The 23,093-nt window shown below is 42.8% G+C and overlaps 4 protein-coding genes across 7 annotated transcripts; 1 reads left to right on the top strand and 3 right to left on the bottom strand.

Annotated features, from left to right (window-relative positions):
• Positions 1 to 40: 40 nt before the first annotated feature.
• apex1 (APEX nuclease (multifunctional DNA repair enzyme) 1) lies at positions 41 to 3,338 on the bottom strand. 2 transcript variants are annotated; one of them, XM_026327077.1, is made up of 5 exons: positions 3,202 to 3,338; positions 2,088 to 2,217; positions 1,639 to 1,802; positions 1,328 to 1,520; positions 41 to 1,158 (listed from the first exon to the last, which is right to left on the bottom strand). In XM_026327077.1, the coding sequence occupies exons 2-5, from the start codon at positions 2,146 to 2,148 to the stop codon at positions 644 to 646; spliced, it is 933 nt and encodes a 310-aa protein (XP_026182862.1). In that variant the 5' UTR covers positions 2,149 to 2,217; positions 3,202 to 3,338; the 3' UTR covers positions 41 to 643. The 2 variants fall into 2 exon arrangements, with proteins under 2 accessions (XP_026182862.1, XP_026182861.1); XM_026327076.2 differs by lacking the exon at positions 3,202 to 3,338 and adding an exon at positions 2,581 to 3,162.
• A 201-nt stretch (positions 3,339 to 3,539) lies between these two features.
• On the top strand, positions 3,540 to 13,863 carry osgep (O-sialoglycoprotein endopeptidase). The gene is made up of 12 exons (XM_026327198.1): positions 3,540 to 3,675; positions 8,086 to 8,213; positions 8,331 to 8,450; positions 8,750 to 8,925; positions 9,112 to 9,207; positions 9,287 to 9,336; positions 9,483 to 9,561; positions 9,761 to 9,826; positions 10,024 to 10,114; positions 11,806 to 11,881; positions 12,653 to 12,751; positions 13,333 to 13,863. Exons 2-12 carry the CDS (start codon positions 8,099 to 8,101, stop codon positions 13,370 to 13,372), a joined length of 1,008 nt encoding a protein of 335 aa, XP_026182983.1. The 5' UTR covers positions 3,540 to 3,675; positions 8,086 to 8,098; the 3' UTR covers positions 13,373 to 13,863.
• LOC113142265 (uncharacterized) lies at positions 13,285 to 17,164 on the bottom strand. 2 transcript variants are annotated; one of them, XM_026327200.2, is made up of 5 exons: positions 17,029 to 17,164; positions 14,847 to 15,629; positions 14,707 to 14,739; positions 14,515 to 14,586; positions 13,285 to 13,413 (listed from the first exon to the last, which is right to left on the bottom strand). In XM_026327200.2, the coding sequence occupies exons 1-4, from the start codon at positions 17,042 to 17,044 to the stop codon at positions 14,537 to 14,539; spliced, it is 882 nt and encodes a 293-aa protein (XP_026182985.1). In that variant the 5' UTR covers positions 17,045 to 17,164; the 3' UTR covers positions 13,285 to 13,413; positions 14,515 to 14,536. The 2 variants fall into 2 exon arrangements, with proteins under 2 accessions (XP_026182985.1, XP_026182984.1); XM_026327199.2 differs by lacking the exon at positions 13,285 to 13,413 and having other exon boundaries at positions 14,244 to 14,586.
• Positions 17,165 to 17,472: 308 nt separating this feature from the next.
• Positions 17,473 to 21,287, bottom strand: LOC113142391 (zinc finger protein 2 homolog). Of its 2 annotated transcripts, none has more exons than XM_026327399.1 (7): positions 21,021 to 21,287; positions 20,632 to 20,834; positions 20,447 to 20,539; positions 20,198 to 20,293; positions 19,982 to 20,092; positions 19,706 to 19,829; positions 17,473 to 19,019 (listed from the first exon to the last, which is right to left on the bottom strand). In XM_026327399.1, exons 1-7 carry the CDS (start codon positions 21,061 to 21,063, stop codon positions 17,548 to 17,550), a joined length of 2,142 nt encoding a protein of 713 aa, XP_026183184.1. In that variant the 5' UTR covers positions 21,064 to 21,287; the 3' UTR covers positions 17,473 to 17,547. The 2 variants fall into 2 exon arrangements, with proteins under 2 accessions (XP_026183184.1, XP_026183185.1); XM_026327400.1 differs by having other exon boundaries at positions 20,922 to 21,059.
• Positions 21,288 to 23,093: the final 1,806 nt, after the last annotated feature.

Genomic DNA, 23,093 nt, shown 5'->3' with positions numbered 1-23,093 from the left:
CGTCTTGGCACATAATGATCAAATAATGAACAGACACTTCTACATAAATTCAGTCTTTATTGAGAAGTTGGGCAAGTATTACAACAGAAAATTTAACACTAGTTTGGAAAACATTTCGTACTACAAAAAGATGCTTTTTAAGGGCAGTAGCTTAATATCACACAGTAACACAAAGAAACAGGGTTGTGTCTCAGATCAGTAATACAGAGGGGAGCCACACTATGAAAGTTGAGCTGGTCATAGGTCATTGTTAAAAATCAGCTTAGACGTTATTTAGTGTTGTATGTTTAACTGAATTGCCTAAACAGTTTCAAGTGTATATCACTGGGTTTACTGACAAACCATAATTTCAGGATGAAGACAAATGTTCAGTGGGTGTTGGAGAATCATTTTATGAAATTTTCATGTGAAAAAGATAAAAGTACTGGACAACAAAGCTACTGCTGAATCTACTGAATGAGTGAGATTGTGAAGCACGTCACCCATGAGAAATTTCAACAAATGCAGAACTTTCCTGCCCAAAATCGCTGTTGCTTCACTCAAACAGGCAATATACATGATCGTTTGAGCTACGTTGGAATGGAAGCATTGATAAAACATTGCAGGCTAGGCAAAGCAGTAACTTGGCTGACCACACAGAGACCTACAGTGCTATGTGCAGAGTGATGGGGCAGTGGTCACTCCCTATGGCCTTGTTGCGGATCTTGCTGTCACACAGGCCTTGCAGCAGAGAGGATGACAGCAGGAAGTAATCGAGCCTCCAACCCACGTTCTTTGCACGGGCATTCATCATGTAGGTCCAGAAGGTGTAGGCGTTGGTCTGCTCAGGGTAGAGCTCGCGGAAGCTGTCGACGAAACCGGACTCTAGCAGCTGGCTGAAGCCCTCCCGCTCCTCAGGGGTGAAGCCAGCATTTTTCTTGTTCCCCTTGGGGTTTTTTAGGTCGATCTCCTGGTGTGCGACATTGAGATCACCACACAGCACCAAGGGCTTCTGTACATCTAGCTCACTCAGGTATGCCCGGAAGTCCACGTCCCAGGTTTTACGGTAATCTAGGCGTACAAGCCCCCTGCTGGCATTTGGCACGTAGGCAGTTACGAGGTAAAAATTGTGGAACTCGGCAGTGATGACACGGCCCTCCTTATCATGCTCCTCTTTACCTGGAGGATTAGGAGTGAAGGTTTACTTAACTGGAAGCAAATACTTAACTGAAATTTAATCTTTTCATTTAGTCATTTGTAGTGTAGCATTACAGACCTTTCCAGAGCAATAAATGCTATACAGGCCTAGAGTTAAACTTTAATAGTTGCATAATAAAACCCCACTCACCAATGCCATAGGTGACTTTGAGGGGTTCAGTCTTGCAGAGCATGGCCACACCACTATAACCCCCCTTGTCATCTGATGCAGCCCAGTACTTGTGTGGATATTCAGGCATTGAGGTGATTTCAGCTGGGAGGTCTTTCTCTGCACACTTGGTCTCTTGCAGGCACAAAACATCTGGAGCCTCCTCACGCACCCACTAGGACAAACGAATGAAAACGTGAAGGATTATGCTTGTAACCATGTACAAATTTGCCTCATAATTATATATAAACCTGGCAACGAACTTATGTTTCTCAAGGTCAGTGCAAACTCACATCCAGGCCCTTCTTTTTCACCCAAGCCCTGAGCCCATCAACATTCCAGGAGGTAATCTTCATGTTGGCGTTACGTCCATCTTTGCTGGTCATTTTGTCAGGAGGGTCCTCGTACAACACTGGGGCCTCTGGTTCCTTGGACTTTTTTGCTTTCTTTGCAGTGGCTGTGAAGTTAAAAGATGGAGACATGTACTGTTAGAATGAAAGTGCCAGGTCAGGGCCTCAAGACCTTTAATTTTAAATAAATTTGCAAAGGTTTTCCAAAAGCATATTTTAATTTTGTCATAATGGGCAAAAATGGTAATCACAAAATGTGTAGGGGTTTGAATACTGGTCATTGTACAGTAAATAAAAAGGGTGGTGGAAACAAGTTGGGTAATAACTTTGAATATTTGAAGAAAGTAGGGACCAGGATGTTTTTGAGCGTGCACTCAAGTGTGCTGTAATACCTGAGCCACTGTCATTTTCCCCATCTGCAGCAGCCTCCTCTGTCTTCTTGCCTCTCTTCATACTTGAACTTGCCCTGAATCCAAACACACCTCGCAAACCCACAACACGCACGCACCACAGCACACGGGCCTAGAGGAGAAAACCAATGTAAGTGGTGAGGTCACATAAAATTAAAGGGCCAAATGCTATAACAATATGTAAAACTGATTTTCATCACATGTAACTGGTTGCAAACTGTTAGTTTGTGCAGGTTTTTAACTGATTTTAGCGGAAAATGAATCAGAAACTGCAACTGGTCATAGGAAATGACATTTGCCATCCCCAGCTTCTTAATAGTTATTTAGTTTGTTTCTTGTTAGCCTATGTATCAGCCTCCATATACAGCAGTACTGAAATATAATTGCAATGAGCCAATATCTGTCTGTGGCATCGGTCAAATTGGCTGATGGCTGATCACAGTGTTGGAATTTTCTCCAGTTGTGTCTCATTTACCTCCATGAACATCAGCCCTAGCATGGGCATATAAACAAGTCTGTAAACTGACACTGATGTAGGTGCATGTCAGCACAGGTCTCGGACAAACCACGATGCCTTCCTCCTTTTAAGAAATACACGTTGTGTAACGTTGAGTAACGTTTCGTGCGTATCTGCTAGATGAAATGCCTCAGACTGAGATATAACGTCACACATTAGTTTTACCAGAGGCTTCAGTCAACCCGATCACCCTGAGTGTTTTGTGAAAAGGCTTAAAGCTGCAACAAAGAGGAAGCGCGCTGAGCGTTTAGTGGTCGCTGTAATGTTAGAGGAGCACAGAGCAAAGCAGAGGACACGTTAAGTCTGAATAAACACGTAGGAAACATAAAAACCACCACCAACAGAAGCTAATGTGCACTTTGTGTAGCGCAGCGGGTTTAATAGCCAATAAGCTATGCTGCTGCTGCTAGCTGCTGTGTGACAAAGAGCACACACGGCCTGCACTGAGAATCAATGGAGGGTGAGCCCAGCTAACTTTAGTCCACACAGCTCACTCCAGCCTGTCAACAATGCAAATAGCGTTCGCGTTTTCCTTCCGGCCAGTTACGGTTTAGGAAAAGAGGATGCAAATGATCTTACTTGCACTTTCTCAACAGGATGCAAAGACCACACAAACGCTGCCTGCCTGCCTGTCACTCCCCCAAACACACGCACACAGACACACACACACACTAGCTGACACACAAAGCGCAGCAACGATTTCGACCACGTGCCTGCTGTACTTTGTGGCTGCTAATACGAATGCATGATTAGAAAAACACAAAACCTCCGCGTTTTTATTAACCAGTTCAAAAACAGTGATAGAAATACATACATTTAGTTGCCACGGTGCAAAAAGCATTATCGTGGCAAACCGCTGAAATAAAAGCCAAATTAACCGGCGTGTTTTCGGTCAGGCAAACGCTGCAGATGCCTGAGTTTGGGTCCTCCGAGCCTCTATGGCGGAGACGGGCAGCAGAAGTTTGACCAGTTAACACAATTAAAGAAATTCAAGTTTAAGTGATTATTAATGAATGGATTCATGTGCACCACCTAAGGAGGGTGTAGAGTCAGGTATGTGTATTGTGTTGTCCGTCCTGTGGGTCTTAAGGGAGACATTATATACAGCTTTAAAGGAGGCCTGCACTGGTTTACATCTAAATTGTCCGAATACGAGAACACATTCAAACACTTGGATATTACTCAAAAACTATCCTGCACATAATAAATGATCGTATCATTTAAGTAGAAGCAGTTACAGACTCGTGTTGGTTCGGTTTTATACCTTATAAATAAATTATTGGATATTAAGTCAAACTTTTGAATATAAAGTTACGACTTGTAGTACAATAACTTCACCTTTTTAATGTAGAAAAATATTAGCCAGTTACAATTTTAATGACATTATCCAAGTCAGTTACTTAGTATCTCATAGTTTTTATTTCATTACACTGCTGTTTTATCTTAGTTAAATGTTTGGCTTCATGTTTTATTCAGCTAAAGTACCTCAGGGATTTAGTATTGCATTGATATAAAGCAGGAGCCTTGTAAGAGATAAGTTTGTCAAAATTGAACCATGGCAGCCTGAGACATTCTGACTTTGTGAAGCATCAAAAACCTGGATATGCATTTTCCTTCATGCATTTCAATAACATCTTTTATTGGACCTAGCTGTCCGGGAAATCCACTTCATGCTGATCTGTGTAACACAGGCTTTGTTCTAAACACTTGTAGTCTCAAGACCAAGCTGAAATAATGCAGACACATCATTAAAGACATTAAAGATGAGACAAGAGTGTTAGGACAAGATGCAGTAAAATATGTAGTACTGCTGTGTATGGACATATAACAAATACTATATCTATTGACTATCACATGTCACTTTAATGCACATTGTTGAAGCAGTGAGCTTAATATTATAGAGGATATTTGGAAGGCTGAAAGGCCCCATATGTGCTGTAAATAAGAGATTCTAATACTCTTGTGAGTGCGTTTATTTTTAGTTTGGTTCATTTTCTGCACATGTTTAAAGAGAGCCGTCTTTAAATCAAAAGAAAATGTTCTTAAAAGATGGAATGTAGTTAATGAGCAAGACATGAATACATATATAGGAAGACATTACTTCTTACTTTTAATTCAGTGACTGTAATTCAGCAGTGACATGCATGTCTCTTGGTATATCCATCTTCTGAAATGTGGTCCATTTTGCTGTCTTTTAGAATTCCTGAAGCCAGTTTGAACTAATGGGCTGTTCAGTTTTGGCCTAGTGTTTTCTGTCTGTTGAGTCTTAGCAGTAAATTCAAGCTGGAATCCCTGTGATACGGCTATGGCTGTTCCTTTGTACCTTGTATATACCTTGTATTTTGCCACTCCAGTTTTTTTCTTGTGGAACGGCAAACAAAGATTAATCATCTTCATCATCTCCCTCCAGTTTCCTTTTATGCAACAGTTTTTGTTGCACTTTTGGCTTTCTTTCCTCTTCTATGACTGTGGGCCATTCTCCATCTTTGCCCGTGAAGCATCTGGCAGGACTAGGGCTTCTCATAGAGTTATCCATCTTCTCTTGGGCCTCCAGTGGCAGGCCTCTCAGGGATTCCCTTTTAGTTTCCCTGGAGCAACCAGTACTAAAACTCCTCAGACTGGAATCCTCCTTCCCTGAACTTCTCTTGGACCGCACAACTTTGTTCCACAATCTGGCATCTTCCACCAAAATCCTCTTGACACAACTGGGCTCTTTGTCAGTGGCCATTGGGCTATCAAAGGTGCTGGATGCAAAGTGTGTCTCTCCACTTATAGTAAGGCTGGCCATAGATGTTGTGATTTCCATGATATCAGGTTCCTCTGTGGGGATGTTCCAGTTAGGTGGACATGGGTTCTCACTAATAGTGACTCTGGCCATGGTCTCTGTGACTTGTGTGATGAGAGGATCATTATCACCTGTATTATACTAAAAGAGATAATATAATATAATATAATATAATATATATGATAATATAATACTTTGAAGAGTTGATGAATGAGGAAAATGTTAGAGAGCACAGAGTAGAAGAGGTGACTGTTGTGGAGCAGGAAGTAGCAAAGATCAGTAAGGATGAAGTGAGGAAGGCATTGAAGAGGATGAAGAGTGGAAAGGCAGTTGGTCCTGATGACATACCTGTGGAGGTATGGAAGTGTTTAGGAGAGGTGGCAGTAGAGTTTTTGACTGGGCTACTTAACAAGATCTTGGAGAGTGAGAGGATGCCTGAGGAATGGAGGAGAAGGGTACTGGTGCCCATCTTTAAGAACAAGAGAGACGTGCAGAGTTGTGGAAACTACAGAGGAATAAAGTTGATGAGTCACATAATGAAGTTATGGGAAAGAGTAGTGGAGGCTATGCTGAGGTCAGAAGTGAGCATTTGTGAGCAGCAGTATGGTCTCATGCCAAGAAAGAGAACCACAGATGCAATATTTGCTTTGAGAATGCTGATGGAGAAGTACAGAGAAGGCCAGAAGGAGCTGCATTGACAGGCGAATGACAGGGTGCCGAGAGAGGAGCTGTGGTTTTGTATGAGGAAACTGGAGTGGCAGAGAAGTATGTTCGAGTGGTGCAGGACATGTATGAGAGCTGTAAGACAGTGGTGAGGTGTGCTGTAGGGGTGACAGAGGAGTTCAAGGTGGAGGTGGGACTGCATCAAGGATCGGCTTTGAGCCCCTTCTTGTTTCTGTGGTGATGGACAGGCTGACAGATGAGATTAGACAGGAATCTCCATGGACCATGATGTTTGCAGGTGACACTGTCATCTGTAGTGAGAGCAGGGAGCAGGTGGAGGAAAGAGGGATGTTAGATGTTTTGGAGAAAAAGCAAGGGAAGCCGGATTGAGATGGTTTGGAAATGTTCAGAGGAGGGACGTTGAATACATTGGTAAAAGGATGCTGAGGTTAGAGCTGCCAGGAAGGAGGCCTAGAGGAAGACCAAAGAGGAGGTTTTTGGATGTAGTGAAGGAGGACATGAGGATAGTTGGTGTGGGTGAGGAGGATACAGAGGATAGGGTTGAATGGAGGCAGATGATTCGCTGTGGTGACCCCTGAAGGGAGCAGCCCAAAGGAGAAGAAGATACTAAAGGAGATAATATGTGCACGTTTGTTTAGATCACCAACCAAAAAAAAAGACTAATTAAATGAAACATCTAAATTTAAGCAAAACATTTGCAATATTCCAACACATAAAGAATTAGCTACCTCTTCATTAATTATAAATGTTTAGGTGTAGGATTGATAAACCTGACAAAAATATTATTAAAACTCTGATTTCAAATGAAGTGACACCTTCCTGAGTTTTGTTGTCTTTCTGATCATGTTTCTGGTTGTCAAGCTAGTTCAGTACATGTAATTGTATTGTGTATTATGTGAATTTTATCAGCTTACCATGCAATTACTTTGTTTCTGCACTGTGTTGAAGCTTGTTGATAACATCTTTGCTGCAAATTAAACAAACAGTGTGTAGTCCCTCTGTGTCTGCGCTCGATGGGATGTAGGCATAAAAATGATGAGCACAGCTGGGATGTTCTGTCCTTTAGACGTCTGTTGTTTGATTCTAGAATCATTATGGTGTCATTATTGTGGCTGGGACATTCAACAAATACCCCACAAAAGGTTCATTATGGGTGTGTCCTGATAGCTAAGTGGTTAGGGTGCAGGCCATGTTTTCACATGCTGGTGGTTTGAGACTGACTGCTGACCTGTGTTGCACGTGTCACCTTCTCTACCACACCATGTTTCCTGTTGCAACTGTACAATAAATAGGGATGACTTGATTATGATCAGCACCCAATCCTGAGATGAGTCATTTGAGAGTCTGTGGATACAAAGTCCCAATCTGATACTTAAATTTATCTGCACTGCACACTTCAAGTACATTCAGTTATTTAAATCATTCCAGTGCATATGCTCGACAATTGAATAGCTCTGCAATGCGGTAAGAACAAACAGCTTGCATCGGAGCTATGTCCTAATATTTTATTCTTTTTTATGTACAGAAACTAAAAAACATTTTATATGGCTCTTCCACTTAGTGCAGCATTGGTTTTCATTTGCTTTTGAACAAAATAACTATGTAAACAAACTGTCTTAAATAGCTCACTTCCACTTAGTGCAGCATTGAATGAATGATGTAAACACAGTCCCACTTGAGAGTGGTATAACAGCTTAATTTTGATATTCACGGCAACAACAAATACAAATCGAATTCCACTTGGTGTCGCATTATGGTAAAATGTGATGCTTGAAATGTATTCTGTAGTGTTTACTTTATAGGTGTCATATCAAATTGGAAGTATCGAACATTGTTCTATTACTGCTAATTGGCCCCAATTCCAGTCTTCGAGATTGGATTAGGTTATCCCTAACAATATTGGCAAAATGTAATGTTATTGCAATAAATTTGTTGGCTTCCAGCAAAGACAGAATGTACTTACATTACATTATTTTTCTTATTCCTGAAAACAGTTTTTCTGCTGCCATGACTGTAGTAATTGGCTTCGAGGGCAGTGCCAATAAGATCGGCATAGGAATCATCAGGGATGGTGTAGTGCTTTCCAACCCGAGACGGACCTACATTACACCCCCTGGTCAAGGCAAGTCAGATTTATACTAAAAAACATACAACTCCTTCACTTTAGTGATGATATGTCAACATCGAACATGTCAATGTCTTGCATGTGAAGCTGACAGAATGTTACTTTACCCATCAGGGTTCATGCCAAGTGACACAGCCAGACACCACCGTGCTGTCATACTGACTGTCTTGAAGGAGGCACTGGAGCAAGCAGGCCTGAAACCTGCAGACATCGACTGTGTGGCGTACACCAAAGGTAACATGAGATTCTGTGTGTGTGTTTGTACTGTATCTTCTCCACAGTTTCACAACATGGTATAAATTGGCTTCAGAAAGTGTTGAGAACCTTCCACTTTGCACTTGATTGTGTCGTACATTTTGTGTTAAATTGTTAAAGCTTTCCATTTTGTCCATCCCACAATACTCAATAACTTATATTGACAAAATATAATAATGAACATGTTATTAAAAATCTTTGCAAACTTCCTTCTCCAGCATCGATCTTTTGTTACCCCAACATGACAAATGTTCTCTCCCTTTAAAACGGTCTTTCAGGTCCTGGCATGGGTGCCCCCTTGGTGACCGTGGCTCTTGTGGCCCGCACAGTGGCACAGCTTTGGGGAAAACCACTTCTTGGTGTCAACCACTGTATCGGACACATTGAGATGGGCCGACTCATCACCAACGCCAACAATCCCACCGTGCTTTATGTTAGTGGTGGAAACACACAGGTTGGTTTCTGTATGCGGGTCTCAATCTTGAGCAGAAGCTATTCTCTAACTATACCATATACAGCTAGTAGTTGTGTCTATGCTGTACAGAGTATCTCTGAGTATCTATAGTAGTAGGGGTAGTAGTGGTAGTAGTTTTATTAGATTTAACAGTAATTAGACTTTTATCCATTCCTCCCTGTTCAGGTTATTGCATATTCAGAGCGGCGGTACCGAATATTTGGGGAGACCATCGACATCGCAGTTGGCAACTGCTTGGACAGATTTGCCAGGGTTATTAAGGTGTGTGCCAGTTCTTCTTCACAGCAGCTGTTTGCCTTTTTCTGTATCCAAGAGATTTCATGTGGTAATGTTTCTTCAGATTTCCAACGACCCTAGTCCAGGCTACAACATAGAGCAGATGGCCAAGAAGTGAGTAGTGGCACATTTACAAATACAGTTACACATTATCTGCTACTGTTGGTCATCAGGCCTCGCTTGGCTGGTTGGGAATGCACTGTATGCTTAATATTTGTACTGTGGTGCTGCTCAACTGTGCTTCTTGTCCATGCTGTTAGAGGGAGTCAGTATGTGGAGCTGCCATATGCAGTGAAAGGGATGGATGTCTCATTTTCTGGGATTTTATCCTACATTGAGGTAAGTGGGTTATTTGTTAGTGGCACTTTTTATGAGTCGTGTTTTAAAAAAATGAGTGCAACCTGTAATGTATCGATTTAATCCTGCGTTATATTTGGACAAGATGTGAATGCTAATGAGGAGAATTCTGTTTTTACTGGTTTTTACTGCAGGCCTGGCTAAAACCATACTGATCCTAATATTTTTTTTCCTCCCATAGGAAGCTGCTCATAAGATGCTGAGCTCTGGTCAGTGTACTGCAGAGGACCTGTGTTTCTCCTTGCAGGTCAGAACCAACATACCCAGTTAGTGTGCTAATACAGTGCTGCCCTGCATGTTGGATCTGTGTAGCTTTGTACATTAAGAAGCACTTAGGTGAAAAGTCTTTTAAAACTCTCTTTGGATATTAGTTACACACAATAAAGTAGTATTGATTTCTAATTTTCTCAGAGTTACTGAGCACTGATTCCTCTCTCCCTACAGGAGACAGTGTTCTCCATGCTGGTGGAGATCACTGAAAGAGCCATGGCTCACTGTGGCTCCCACGAAGTCCTCATTGTTGGGGGTGTTGGCTGTAAGTACATCAGAAATGCTGATTTTTGCAGATCACAGAAACATCCCAAATATACTATATATAATGTGTACTATAATATATATTTGTATGTGAATGTACTGTACACAGTGTGCCATTCAAACCATAGTGTTGGTCTGGAACACTGGTTTGCCCTTTAAAGAAAGAGGCTTGCTCAGTTTTCTTTTGGGTGAGACCAGTCAAATGACCTCCCACACAAACACAAATATTGTCACTCCTGAAAGTGATGATCACCAGACTGATGTTGGTAGCACCTGTGATTCATCAGGTCTTTGTAACTAAAAAAAAAAACAATAGGGATGTTACAATCGAAGCAGATGACACGACACCGTATTGTAGGAAGATATTTTAAAGCTTTTCTTCACCCCCCCACTAAATGAAGACCCACAGAGATATAAAAGCAGAGGGAAGCATAAACCTTATTCACAGACTAATTGGTTACTGTTATGAAAGATGACAGTAGTGTTCTGAGTAGATATTGTATAGAAATATAATATTAAGGTTGACCAGCAGGTGTCACCATTTTTGACCACATCGAATCCTTCACAACAATGAACCATTTTCAACAAGAACATTGAATTATGGTTAATTTGATTTGGCTTTTTTTGACAATGGAGACAGATCTTTACAAAGTAGTATGCATTAATTAAAACTCAAAGACAGAAAACTGGCTGCAGTCCAAGTAAGTAAGCATTTACTAGATGAACTTTTATAGCACTGAGCCTGTGTGGATAAGTCTGTCAGCTTTGCACCTCTCAGGTTACCTGGGCATTGTGAGTGAACAGCCCTCTCCAAGTCCAACAACAGCACATTAACATTGTTGTTTGTAAACCATTTGTGTGAAGCTTTGTCCTCAATGCCTTACTGGAAAGCAAATCTTCTAAGTTGCAGTTCTTCTGCAGACTGCATCAGGTTTTCTTTCAGAGTTTCTCTGCATTTATTTTACCCTCTATCACGCAATGTTCTGTGAGGGCCACTGCTGTACTTGTTTTCCAGCTGTCCCTGCCCAACCCACTTCTGGTAACCTGGATCAGGTAGGTTCAGCCAATCAGAAACTGGGCAGGGATAGCTGGAAATTAAACAAGGCAGTAGAGATCATGGATTGTCCAGGGCCTGCTGCTGAACAACCTCCCCACAAGTATGGCGGTGGCAGCATTATGCAATGTTACATAGGCAGCTGACGATGGCCTGTTGTGAGGCAGATGTACACGTGCCTCATTCCTTCCATTTTACAATAGACTTAACTTTATTCTGAGTGATGGTCACTTAGTTGGAAGTGTTTTTGTATCCATACATCAACTAATGCTTTTTAATACTCTTTCTGCCAACATGCATGGAGGGTTTGTTTGTCTTCACCATGTAGTTTGTAGTGTAGGATACTGATTCACTTGTAATGGGACCTTCTAGATAAAGGTGTACAATCACTTGAAACATCCACTGCACATAGGTCATCTCTTTTTAACTGAATGTTTGACGTTTAAACCAAGTGACTGCACCAATGATTTAGGTGAGTCACTTTCAAAGAGGTGATTACTTATGCACTTGGTTATTTTCTGTATTATGAAACCATGATTAATGAAAAACTAGGCATTAGTATTGGTATTGATAATAACCATATACCTGTGAATGTGACTCTGGCCTGTAGAAGACGTGACCTGTTGTTTTGTCTACAGGTAACCTGCGTCTGCAGGAGATGATGGGGGTGATGTGTAAGGAGAGAGGAGCCAAGCTCTTTGCCACAGATGAACGGTAAACCAGTTCTTCCACACTCGGCACACTCTCAATCGCATTACATTTGCAGTAGTTTGCTTCGGATTCATATACATGAACAATAGGTTGGAGGTCTTTCGACTTCAACTTAAACTAATACCCACTCAACACCCATCCCACTCTCCAGAAGAATTTCTAGTTTGGGCATGCTGTGGTGTTTTATTTAATGTGTTAGAAGTAACAACAGTCTCTGCTTATGGATTTAAAGGATCAGGCCACTGATTTTCTGCATTTATTTATTCCCATGCAGAGACTAAAACCAACAGTTTTGTGTTCTTACTGTAATGTCCACACAGAACTTGGTTTAAGCATATTTGTCACTTTCTCACAAAACATACCTTCTGCTTTTTGTGAGGATGAAACATGTCACCTATTGCAGCTCACTGCAGGTCTGCCTCTAGTGTGTTTTTAACTGCTTTTACACAACAGAGCTCTACAGCACAGATGAACAGGCTAAACAGCGCACTAGTTTTGGACTTTGTGGACTTCACCACTGATTTTAATCCCTATGTGGGATTTATGAAAAAAAAAAACAGACATTTCCTTTTGTATTTTTAATTATACTTACATGCAAGAATCTGCATTTCTACCGCTGGTACAAATATGTGGGAAAAACAAGAACTGTTGCTTTTCCTCTCTATTGTCACATGCCTTCACTTTTGATTTCCTAAAATAGTCTGGGATTTCAGTCTGCAGGGAACATTATATTCCAGGTTCAGTCCAGATAATACTGTTCCGTTTGCACCACAGATTCTGCATAGACAATGGGGCCATGATTGCTCAAGCCGGCTGGGAGATGTTTAGGGCTGGTCACGTGACGGACTTAGAGGACTCATGGATTACACAAAGGTAGATATCACATTACTGCTTCTTTTTGTTCTTTCTCTGCGTTGTTTGTATATAGACTTTTGTATCTGACCCTTTGTGAGAACTGATGACCATCCTAATAATCTAGAATACTAGGCCACTGACTTGGAGCCTCTAGTAGTATAGATATTATTAATCCACTTAATGAGGGTACATAGATTTTCTATAGACCAGAACTCTCAGTAGTCATAATAGTAATTAAAGATATCCACTATAACATTCTTGCTAGTATAAATTGTATTCCACAATATCTACAACCTGGACTTTGAGTCAAAACTAAATTTAAGCTATCTAAACTCCTTGTAGTTATGTATAGGTGGCTGTGTTTAACATTTAAGAGTGACAGTGGAGATGTTGGATATATATATACATTGCAGATATGTGTTTTGAGATTTATTTTATTGTGATCTGTTGCTAATTTTCGTTAAATATCTAAAATGCAAGTCTGTCACAGTAAGATTTTTACTGCAGACATCCAGTGTTAATTCTGGGTCTCAAAAATGATGCATAATGATGCAGTGCCATACTTTATCTGTCAACCATTAACAATTCTCCTGTTGTAGGTATAGAACAGATGAAGTGGAGGTGACATGGAGAGACTGACCGAGGGACAGCTTGGTGCTAAATATGTTGTTGGAGCAGGTCTGTTACAACAGAGGTGAAATGAGTCAGACACTTCAACTGCTAATGTCATGTTAAGCATTTCTGCTTAAAAGATAGCTAGACATTATGGGGTGTCTATTTGTGTGTCCATCTGTAAAGGATATGTCTGGGGCCTGTATAGTTTTCTTGTACTCAAATACCAGGAAAAAAAAAGTCAACATTAAACTGATCTGACAAGTAGATGCCACATTTGATGACTTTATCAACTGGGACAGCTGGAAATGTAAACTGCATATGGTCAAATAAAAACGACTATAATGGAACTTGTCAAGTTATTCATTTTTATTAAGCAATACTGTTCACTTACATTCCTCCTTCTCCAGTGTAATTTTTTTTATTCAATAAATTTTCTTTTCAAAAATCAACATAATGAACATGGTGAGGTCCCTCACGGATTTATGAGTAATGTCTACCCATGTAGGGAACCAAATGAAAACAAAAAAATGAACACAGCATTAAAAGATGACAGGGGTAAAGGGTGAACTCTACTGTGCTTTTGACTACACCCTTCCGTCCTCTGCATACATGAACCATAATACATAAAACTCGAGCAAGACATTCTTCTGTTAATAGAGAGAGAGGAAAGATATATCACTCTGGTGAGGGTTTCTCGCACACAGGGATTGGTCACAGAGATTTTTTTGTTTTTTTTTGTTTTTTTTAAACAAAGTGCTTGATTGACCACTCGCGTTACAGAGGACAACAAAAAAAAAAAGGGGGGGGGGGGGGGGGGGGTCTGATAAAACTGAAGCATTCAAAAGGGGCAAACGATTTAAATTACAGCTTCTTTAGAGATTGTTTAAAAAAAAAAAAAAAAAAAAAAAAAGACCAGGTCTATACATACAAGCTAAAAAGAGTAGGGAGACGCATTCAAAATAGGTCTGATTAATTAAGGCAGGCTTTCTGTAAGGCGTTAAAAAAGTCCATTGCTGTAAGATCTCAAAGAAGTTAGTCCAAAGTGTCTCAGTGTGACTTTGTGTGAAGACATCATCCTGAGTGCAGTGTATGTGAACGGACTCAAAAATTTGTCCATCATTCTGTGTTTTAATGTGCATGTAGGTGTGTTGTGTACATCTTCATACATGTTTCAGGTCTCTCACACTGCTAGGCTGGATGCTCCTGGGTGTCCTTATACCAGACCACCTTTTTTGGATCTGGAATAACAGAAGACAGCAAAATAATGTTAGAGGTATTGAGAACCAAAAGAAAGTTGTCATAGACCATAGATCTACAGAAAACACTAAAGACCATTGACTAGTTTACAAGTCACTCACCTTTTTTCTGTCTGTTACAGACGGCATTCCATTCTATGTGGATGTGAAGAGAGAAACCAGTGTTAGATGTAAAGCAGTGATATTTCAGATTAACAAAATTCATGCAAGGCACCGTTTTCCATGCGCTGTACAGTGCTTACCCCTACTGTGATAGTTCAAAGCCTCCACTAGATGGCGACAGCTAAGCAGCAGTGCCCCATTGCCGTCGTCCACATCTGGGCCTGTGGTGGGGGATGGAGAGGTAGTGACTGGAATAGATGTTTCGTCATGGGGCTGGACACCTGCGTCAAACTGTAGGTCTGTTGACTCTTTAGCATCAGTATGCTGAGGTGGTGGGGTGTCGGCAGCAGGGTGTGGGCTGGAGCCCTCTGTGGCCGGCCTCGCCTCGCTGATGAAACTTAGACCCCACTGGTTTTGTAGCAGCACACCGATGGCTGGCCGGTCCTCCTCCAGCGTTCCACTTGTTGCCCCCGCCTTCACCTTGGAGGCGTAGCTAACGGCAGGCTGCAGTTTGGCAGGACTGTCCTGCACTGGGAAGGCAGGTGGGGGCTTGAGCAGTGACAGACTGTCCTCCACCCACCGCTCCTTTTGGTTAACCTTTTGTGGTCGCTCGCTAACTCGGCTGACGCCCTTCTGACTTTCCCTGCGGATGCTACGCCCTTTGTGTTGCTGACCCTTGCGTTCTTTTTCCCTGCTGAAGTTGAAGCCGTGTGTGTGAACGGGTCCAATTAGGTTGCCCTCTGGTGAAAGCTGTCGGTCACCTCCAGAGATACAGCCTCCGCCTCCACCACCTCCACAGTTTCCTGAACCAGGAGACAGGCGACGGTTGCGAATGTGTGGCTCGGTGTTAGTGGCTGAAACAAGGACTGCTGGGTCACACAGAGTATCTGACTCACAAACAGTGTTGCTGGCTTCCCATGTACCTGAAAGAGAGATGTCAACATGTCATTCACATACACACTGTTAGATTCATTTATTTGAAAGGGGATATGTCTGAATATACAGTGAATTCTATGGACATATCACAACATTCATTTACTATGCCATCATATTACAACACAAACTGGTGAAAATCCAAATCATCTGTAAAAATTACAAATTCCTGAAGGACTCCTATCAGTGTTCTTGCATAGCATACATGAGTGGACACAGGTGTTTCACCCAACAATGGCACTGGCTCATAAGTGATCTTTGCTCTCGGTTGTTAGATATAAACAAACATGAGAAGTGGATGACACATTTTCATGTGATGTCACCACCAGTCAAGTATGGGCAGAACAACAGTTTCCTGTATTGCTGCTTGCGTGCTAAGTTACGCAGAAATACCAAGATGACCTGGTCCAGAGTGTGGAGGAGTGAAACGTATGTGTTCTCCTGACAGTATTAAAAGAGCAGCAGCATGAGTGGAGACTGCTGTAATGCTATAGAATGATTACTCATTGATTATTCTATCTGGCAGAAACAGGCCAACTCCTCAGCCTGCATGTGCTTCATTTCCATTTCCTATATTACTGCCAACTCAATGTCTTTGATTTCTGAACAAAACAACCCAACACAGTCTCTGAAACTCCAAACCTGCTTTTGTCTGTAAGCCTGGTGTAAAATATGTTATGATGCAGGCACTTTATAGCTCGTCAGAAATAAAACAACTGGTTTAGTAAATATTGGATGGATCCAGTGGGACCTTCGCATTACCGTCAATTATTTCAGATCCATACCAGCTTTTATCAGGTCAAACACCAAACCAGGCTTGTCGTAGGGCTAAGCGACCTGAGGGGGCAGCAGGGTTAAATAATGAGTGCACCGGCCTGAACAGCGTGCCCGCTCCTAAGCGCCATATTTCAAAAGAAAAAAAAAATCCACGCATGTCCTCACTCACCGTGGCAGAAATTTCGAGAAAGCGGCTGGCCGTACAAACCCCTGAGCCTCTGACTAAAGCCGCAGCCCGGGGCCTTAACAGCGTGTTGGGGGAAATCAGCGTGTCCTGGCTGGTGATGCGGGGCTCGCAGCTAACGCAGCTGTTAGCAAACTTTAATTAGCAGCGTCACGGTGAGGCCAATCAGCGCTTTTGTCTCTGTTCGGTCCCTGCTCACCGGTCTGTCGACCAGGGCGGCTGTTGCTGAGAGGATTGCTCCGTTTACTCCACGTCAAGACACCACCAGGCAGCTAGCACACTCGCCGAAACCGAAGTTTCGTAAGCCCTCATTCAAAGCGGCGAGCAGGCTGCTGTCGACACCGCTAGCACCGCTGCTAACAACGCAAAATAACACGTCTGAAAGCAGCCGCTTTCGGCCACACGTAGCAAAAACTGTCCACACTTACCTGTTTTGATATGCATGTCCTTTTGTTTGATGCGTGGCTGGAGCTAAACCGTTGACGAACTTTTGTTTACAGAGCTGAGAAAACGACTGCTTGCTGCCTCGGTCTTGTGTGGCCACCCGGAAGCGACACGACAATGTGGGTGGGACAGGAAGTCCGTGCAGATAAGCGGCCCGGCGGGAAACTTGGAGGGAATTTGAATATTTAACGGTGCCGTAATGATAACCCACGTGACGATCGCGTGGTAACGGTAATTTGTGTGGATGACATCATTGAAAAGTAAATGTGTATTAAAATGTGCATACTGTGACTACAACCACGTGTTTCGATGTTACTCTGTGTAAAGCATTTAAATTAATGTTATACATTATAAAGCACCAAGAATGTTATCATTCTGTTTCCAGTCATGTAACAGCATCATCCCAACAAATAAAAAAACTCTTCAACTGATTAACAGTTTTAGTCTTTAATAATTATCATGTTGAAATAATTTACATCACTGATTCTTGAGCCCGACAAAAACTAAAGGAAAACTGTGTTCTTCTCCATGTGTGTACGCATGTGTCTTTTCAATCTTGTAGATGTAGAGAAGCTCTTCTTACATAACAAGCAGCTGTGGGGCTTCTCCCCAGTGTGTGTTCGGATGTGCATGTTGAGGTCGGAGGAGCACCTGAACCTCCTGTCACAGTAGGAGCAGGGATAGGGTCTCTCTCCTGTGTGGATCCGTTTGTGGAGGAGCAGCTCACCGGATGTCAGGAAGGTCTTTCCACACTGAGAGCACTGGTGAGGTCGCTCCCCTGTGTGGGTCAGATTATGTCGGACAAGTGATGTTGACTTGGCAAAACTCTTCCCACAACACGTGCACGCAAATGGACGCTCGCCTGTGTGTGTGTTGAGGTGTTCACTCTGAGCACGTTTCGTTTTGAAGCTCTTCGGGCACTGAGGGCAGCTGAACGGCCTAAAGCTGCTGTGGCTGCGCTCATGTCTCACCAACTCCCCATGTGTGAGGAACGTCTTCTCGCAGGTGGTGCACATGTACGGCCTCTCACCTGTGTGGATTCTCTCATGGCGCGTAAGGCTGGCCAGCTGGGTGAAGCTCTTCTCACAGTAGGAGCATTTGTAAGGTCGCTGGCCGTTGTGAGTGAGCAGGTGCCTCTTAAGGATCTGGAGCTGTGTGAAGCTCTTCCCACACTCCGTACAGGGGTACAGACGTTCCCTAGTGTGGATCTGTTGGTGCTTATTCAGTAGCCATATGTGCGTGAAGCTTTTCCCACACTCACAGGGAAACGGCTTCTCGCCGGTGTGTTTCATCTGGTGTCTCTTTAAGTCTGATGCTCGGCTGTAGATCTTTTCACAGAGGGAACATTTGTATTGACGACGGACCACATGCCTCTGCCTGTGCCTCAGCCGCTCCAGGATGCTGCTAAAGCTCTCACCACATTTCTGGCATTTGTACTGACCACTGGCTTTTTCTGCTGTCTCCTCTGATTCTATGACCTCTGTCGTTAAGTCTAAGGGAGGGTTGCATGCCTGGCCGCATGCAGTTCTTTCAAAGTGAAGTTTGAGCAAACCCATCTGCGTGAACCGTTTGCCACACTGGGAACAGAGGAAAGGTCTTTCTCCTGTGTGAATGCGTTGATGTCTGGTCAGATCCCAAGAGTTCTTGAAGCCTTTTTTACATTCCTCGCAGGTGTATGGCCGCTCACCTGTGTGGGTCCGCTGGTGACGAGTCACATCTGAGGCACGTGTAAATGTTTTGCCACACTCCTGGCACATGTGAGGGTCAGGCTTATCATGGATGGGGAAAGGCTTTGGAAACTCAGGGCGCTGGACCTTCCTCTTGGGGGCATCAGCTGTCTCTGCAGCCTTCTGGAGTTTGTTGTAGCGTTCTGGGTGACTGTGCTCAATGTGCTGCAGCAGGTAAGACTCCTGCACGTGGAAGAATGGACATTCGGAACAGGCAAAGACCTGGGTGGACATCTCCACGGTGGTACCTACACCGAACACAGAAGATATGAGGAGCTTCTTTATGTTCTCCTCCTGCACAGTCACCACCTGCACTGTATCTTAATACAACCAAACTCATAACTTAGTTCTCATTTACACATTTTTGCATTACTGCTGTCGGACGAATCAAACACTGTGACTCATGAATACTACTTGTTAACCAAGCTAACAGTAGTTCCTTCACTGCTACAGTGAGACACGTATTAAATCATTTTAGGACTGAAAAATGATCTGACACACATGATGACATGCTCTATGATTTAAAATGTGATCACAGAGCTGGTGCTCTACGTGAAGTTGCTATTATTCAGCAGCTTTCATCATCAATTTCCTAAAGCTGTGAACATAAGACTCCAATCTATTATGAAACCATCACATCAATAAAGGCTGGAGACATTTTGTAGGTGCTGCAGGTTAAAAACAAACAAAATAAGGACTTTAGTCATCTGGTGACCTGTCCAGGGTGGACCCCTGCCTTTCACCCAAAGAGAGCTGGGATAGGCTCCAGCAGATCCCTGTGACCCTGGTTAGGAATAAGCGGGTATAGATGATGGATGGATGGATGGATGGACTTAAGTCATGCTAAGGAAAGGTTTTGGTTCTTTTTGTCCATAGTTTGCTCACATGCAGTTGACTGTGTACATTTAACTCATTTAACATGTGTCTGGTTCACCTTGTGTGCCAATGTGCTCGAGGCATTTGTGGTGCTGCAGGAGGGACCTCAGGTCATCAGGATTAGCGAGCACCTCTAAGCACTCCTTCAGTATGGACGGGGCAGAGGTCAACCATGAAACAGCCTGTGGACAAATGCTAAGTTGTCAGCAAGAAGTGTGAGCACACAGTCAGTTCAGCTGAAGGAACGTGACGAAACAAAGCTTATTTCTTAACGTGATACTTTCATTGATGCATAGAGTAGAAGCTGCTGTAGTGTTTGTATATCACTGCCTACCTGACCCAGGTCTGGTACTGGCAGGACTTTCTCCAGTTTGGAAAGAAACTCCCAGACAAGCAGCTGCATGTCTGTGTCGTAGCTGGCCCCATATTCTGTTGGAAACACCTCCTGGAGAGGACGAAGGTGATACTTACTCAAAAAGCCCACAGTGAGGGGACATTATAACCAAATACAACTAGAGTCCCAGAAGGGTCACATATGAAGCCACCGTGCCTGGTAAAAGTGGTCCCTCTCTGCTGCATCTTTCAGGAGTGTTTGGATGAGCTCCACAAAAATGGCCTCTTCTGCATCCACCTCAGCGTCTCCACTCTGAAAGACACCATCATGATTACTGGAGCCATCTCCAAACAACTCCTCTTCTGACTAATAATGACAAGGGGCAGGTCACCGTCACAAGATGTAATATAAAGGACTGACATGCTCTCACCTGTGTTGTGGTAACTGTGCAAACACTGATCTTACCGCTGTGTATCCCGGGGGGCGGATTCGGTCTAGGTGAGGCTGTATAGAAGAAAGGGTCGCTGTTTCCTCGGATCTGCACAGCTCCAGAATAATCTGAAGACAAACAGAACAAATGCTCCTTCAGCAGGGCAAGGGGGTCAACTGTGTCCAGGGACTGGACCTGGTCTCATCTGAAACCCACTGACTTTGGATCGCAGCCGGAGAAGCAGTTTGCCTCGTTGCTGTGGACTGAGCAGGTCTGGGACCGTGGCCGTGACCAGCGACACAAACTCCTCCAGCTTGTCATAGTCGAGGACGTCTCTCCGCTGGGCCACCTGCCACATGGCTGCAGAGAGCAGCCGCAGAGGAGGCATCAGCAGCCGCAGCGCCGACAGAGGCAGGAATATATCTGTGCAAACACATCGGTGGTGGACTGGGTCATATAACGTGTGTATGTCTGCAACGCTAAACACTGACTCCATATTTGGCTGCTTACTGTGGCTAAATGCGCTACGATGTTGCTGTTAGCTGGGGCTAACGTCACACGCACAGTAAACAAGTTAGTTCTCTGCGATACATTGATTTGTAGACAGACCTGCTTTGTCCACCTGACAGGTACTGACAGCCGGTTCCATCATTAGATCACTCAGCAGTGACTAGCAAACTACCATAAGGTTACAAACCATTTGTTTTTAGCTCATTATAATGCGGAAACGCATGTAGTAACTGGTTTTCAAAATAAAAGTTCGAAATTATGCATCATATGGATTGCACACTGCAACACCATATTGTTGCTTTCCCATCTTGTTTCTTTTGATACTAATTGTTCAGTCCATACAGACTTTAAATATCCAAAGATTGATGCAGAGTATTGCCCAAGGTGAGCACAGTTAATAGATCAGCTTTTTATATTAAAGTTCACTGATCCATCCATCCATCCATCCCTCCCTCCATCAGCTATAACCACTTATTCCTAACCAGGGTCACAGGGATCTGCTGGAACCTATACCAGCTCTCTTTGGGTGAAAGGCAGGGGTCCACCCTGGACAGGTCACCAGTCCATCACAGGGCCACATATAGACAAACAACCTCACACACTCACACTCACTCCTATGGGCAATTTAGAGTCACCAATCAACCTGACATACATGTTTTTGGACTGTGGGAGGAAACCAGGAACCTTCTAGCTGTGAGGCAACAGTGCTAACCACTAGATGCTGTTCTAGTTCAGAGATCAGTATATTTAAATCTTTGCATGTGACAGGGCAGTTAAATCAATATGTGCTGGTTTGTTTGAAAAGTATGACCCAAAGTTCAATGGACAGCAGCACCAAGAACGTCAAACTTACTGTAGGTGAAGAACTGCCCCTCTGATAGTAATAACAGAAAATAATTTTTTTTTGTCCTAGCCTAATACATAAAGAGACACATATCTTTGTAGAGAGAAGCAGGTGTTATATAATCTTTTGACACATCCTTATCAAGGGAACCCTTAGCCTGATAACTTTACACGATGCTGACAAACTAATATGATTGTTAACCAGCTGAAGCTCTGACTGCATTAGTGAACTATGTCAGCTACATGACATCATTATATACCTGAGTACCTGCCAGTCCATTATGACATCACCTTGGTGAGACCAGTACTAACCCTCCTCATTCTCACTGTCATCAGTAAATCACAGAGGCAGCAGATTCAAGATAGTTATCTATGCAAGCGACACAAGAAAACTGATTATATTAGGGAGGTGTAGGAATAAGCAAATATTGTGAGCTGTTAAATGCATAACCTCATATCACTACTTTACATACAGACATCTTACAGAGGCTACATATAAGGAAAAGCTCCCACACCACTGAAGAAAAGAGACAATCTGTGAAGTGGAGCCCAGGTTACATTTGTTATGAATTTGTAAAATATCAAATGAAGATTTGGCCTTACTACAGTGCGATGTAAATTTAGGCCTTAGTAGCATTTGGAGGAAATGTTGCAATACTACAGTAGATGGTGAATTAGGCCTTATTTTAAAATGTTGTAAAAATGACGGCTTAATGTTGTATGTGATGAAATTTAGGCCTTACTATAGTATGTTGTGAAAAATAAACACTAACACACTATGCAGTGAAATGAACCAGTGAAATGAACCAGTATTCTTTGAGTGATGGGTCTGTAAGTCTTTGTGCCATGGAAGGAACACAGGTAAGACGCAACGTGTCTTTTTGTCATGCTGTCATATTTAACACAAACCTGTCAAATCATTGGTAGTGACAAGAATTATACCTGTTTTATAAGCATTTGTCTTGTTAATGTGCTGCACTTAGACATCAGTGCCTTTTCTTTGTTTGACCCCAGTGAGGACACAGTTGTAGAATTGCAGTAGCATCTTTGGTTTCAGTCTGTTAACTGAAACCTGGCTTCTTCCAAGAACTATAAAAAGCTAACACTGATCACCTTAGCTTGTGACCCTGGTTAAGGAGTAAGCGGGTATAGATAATGGATGGATGGATGGATGGATGGATGGATGGATGATCACCTTAGTGACTGCTTCTCTACAGCACAAGTAGCAATAGCTAAATGAGTATTGCAGCTGTTATGCATATCCATCTTCAGCACAAGCCGTGGCATAAAAGCTGTAACCCATTACAGTCTTCAGCCATGACTCTGCAA

Source organism: Mastacembelus armatus, chromosome 23 (assembly GCF_900324485.2).
Source record: "Mastacembelus armatus chromosome 23, fMasArm1.2, whole genome shotgun sequence".
NCBI lineage: Eukaryota > Metazoa > Chordata > Actinopteri > Synbranchiformes > Mastacembelidae > Mastacembelus > Mastacembelus armatus.
This window is presented reverse-complemented; position numbering and strand designations above follow the sequence as displayed.

Coding starts and splice junctions, on each gene's coding strand:
- osgep (XM_026327198.1), top strand. CDS start 8,099: ATGACTGTAGTAATTGGCTTCGAGGGCAGTGCCAATAAGATCGGCATA. Junction 9,337..9,482: donor ATAGAGCAGATGGCCAAGAA/GTGAGTAGTGGC, acceptor CCATGCTGTTAG/AGGGAGTCAGTATGTGGAGC. Junction 11,882..12,652: donor CTCTTTGCCACAGATGAACG/GTAAACCAGTTC, acceptor TTTGCACCACAG/ATTCTGCATAGACAATGGGG.
- apex1 (XM_026327076.2), bottom strand. CDS start 2,610: ATGCCCATGCTAGGGCTGATGTTCATGGAG. Junction 2,218..2,580: donor TAGGGCTGATGTTCATGGAG/GTAAATGAGACA, acceptor TTTCTCCTCTAG/GCCCGTGTGCTGTGGTGCGT. Junction 1,803..2,087: donor GGAAAATGACAGTGGCTCAG/GTATTACAGCAC, acceptor TTAACTTCACAG/CCACTGCAAAGAAAGCAAAA.
- LOC113142391 (XM_026327399.1), bottom strand. CDS start 21,063: ATGATGGAACCGGCTGTCAGTACCTGTCAGGTGGACAAAGCAG. Junction 20,093..20,197: donor AGAGGGACCACTTTTACCAG/GCACGGTGGCTT, acceptor CGTCCTCTCCAG/GAGGTGTTTCCAACAGAATA. Junction 19,020..19,705: donor CGAGCACATTGGCACACAAG/GTGAACCAGACA, acceptor TGTTCGGTGTAG/GTACCACCGTGGAGATGTCC.
- LOC113142265 (XM_026327200.2), bottom strand. Junction 14,740..14,846: donor TTTGAACTATCACAGTAGGG/GTAAGCACTGTA, acceptor ACATCCACATAG/AATGGAATGCCGTCTGTAAC. Junction 14,587..14,706: donor CTGTAACAGACAGAAAAAAG/GTGAGTGACTTG, acceptor CTGTTATTCCAG/ATCCAAAAAAGGTGGTCTGG.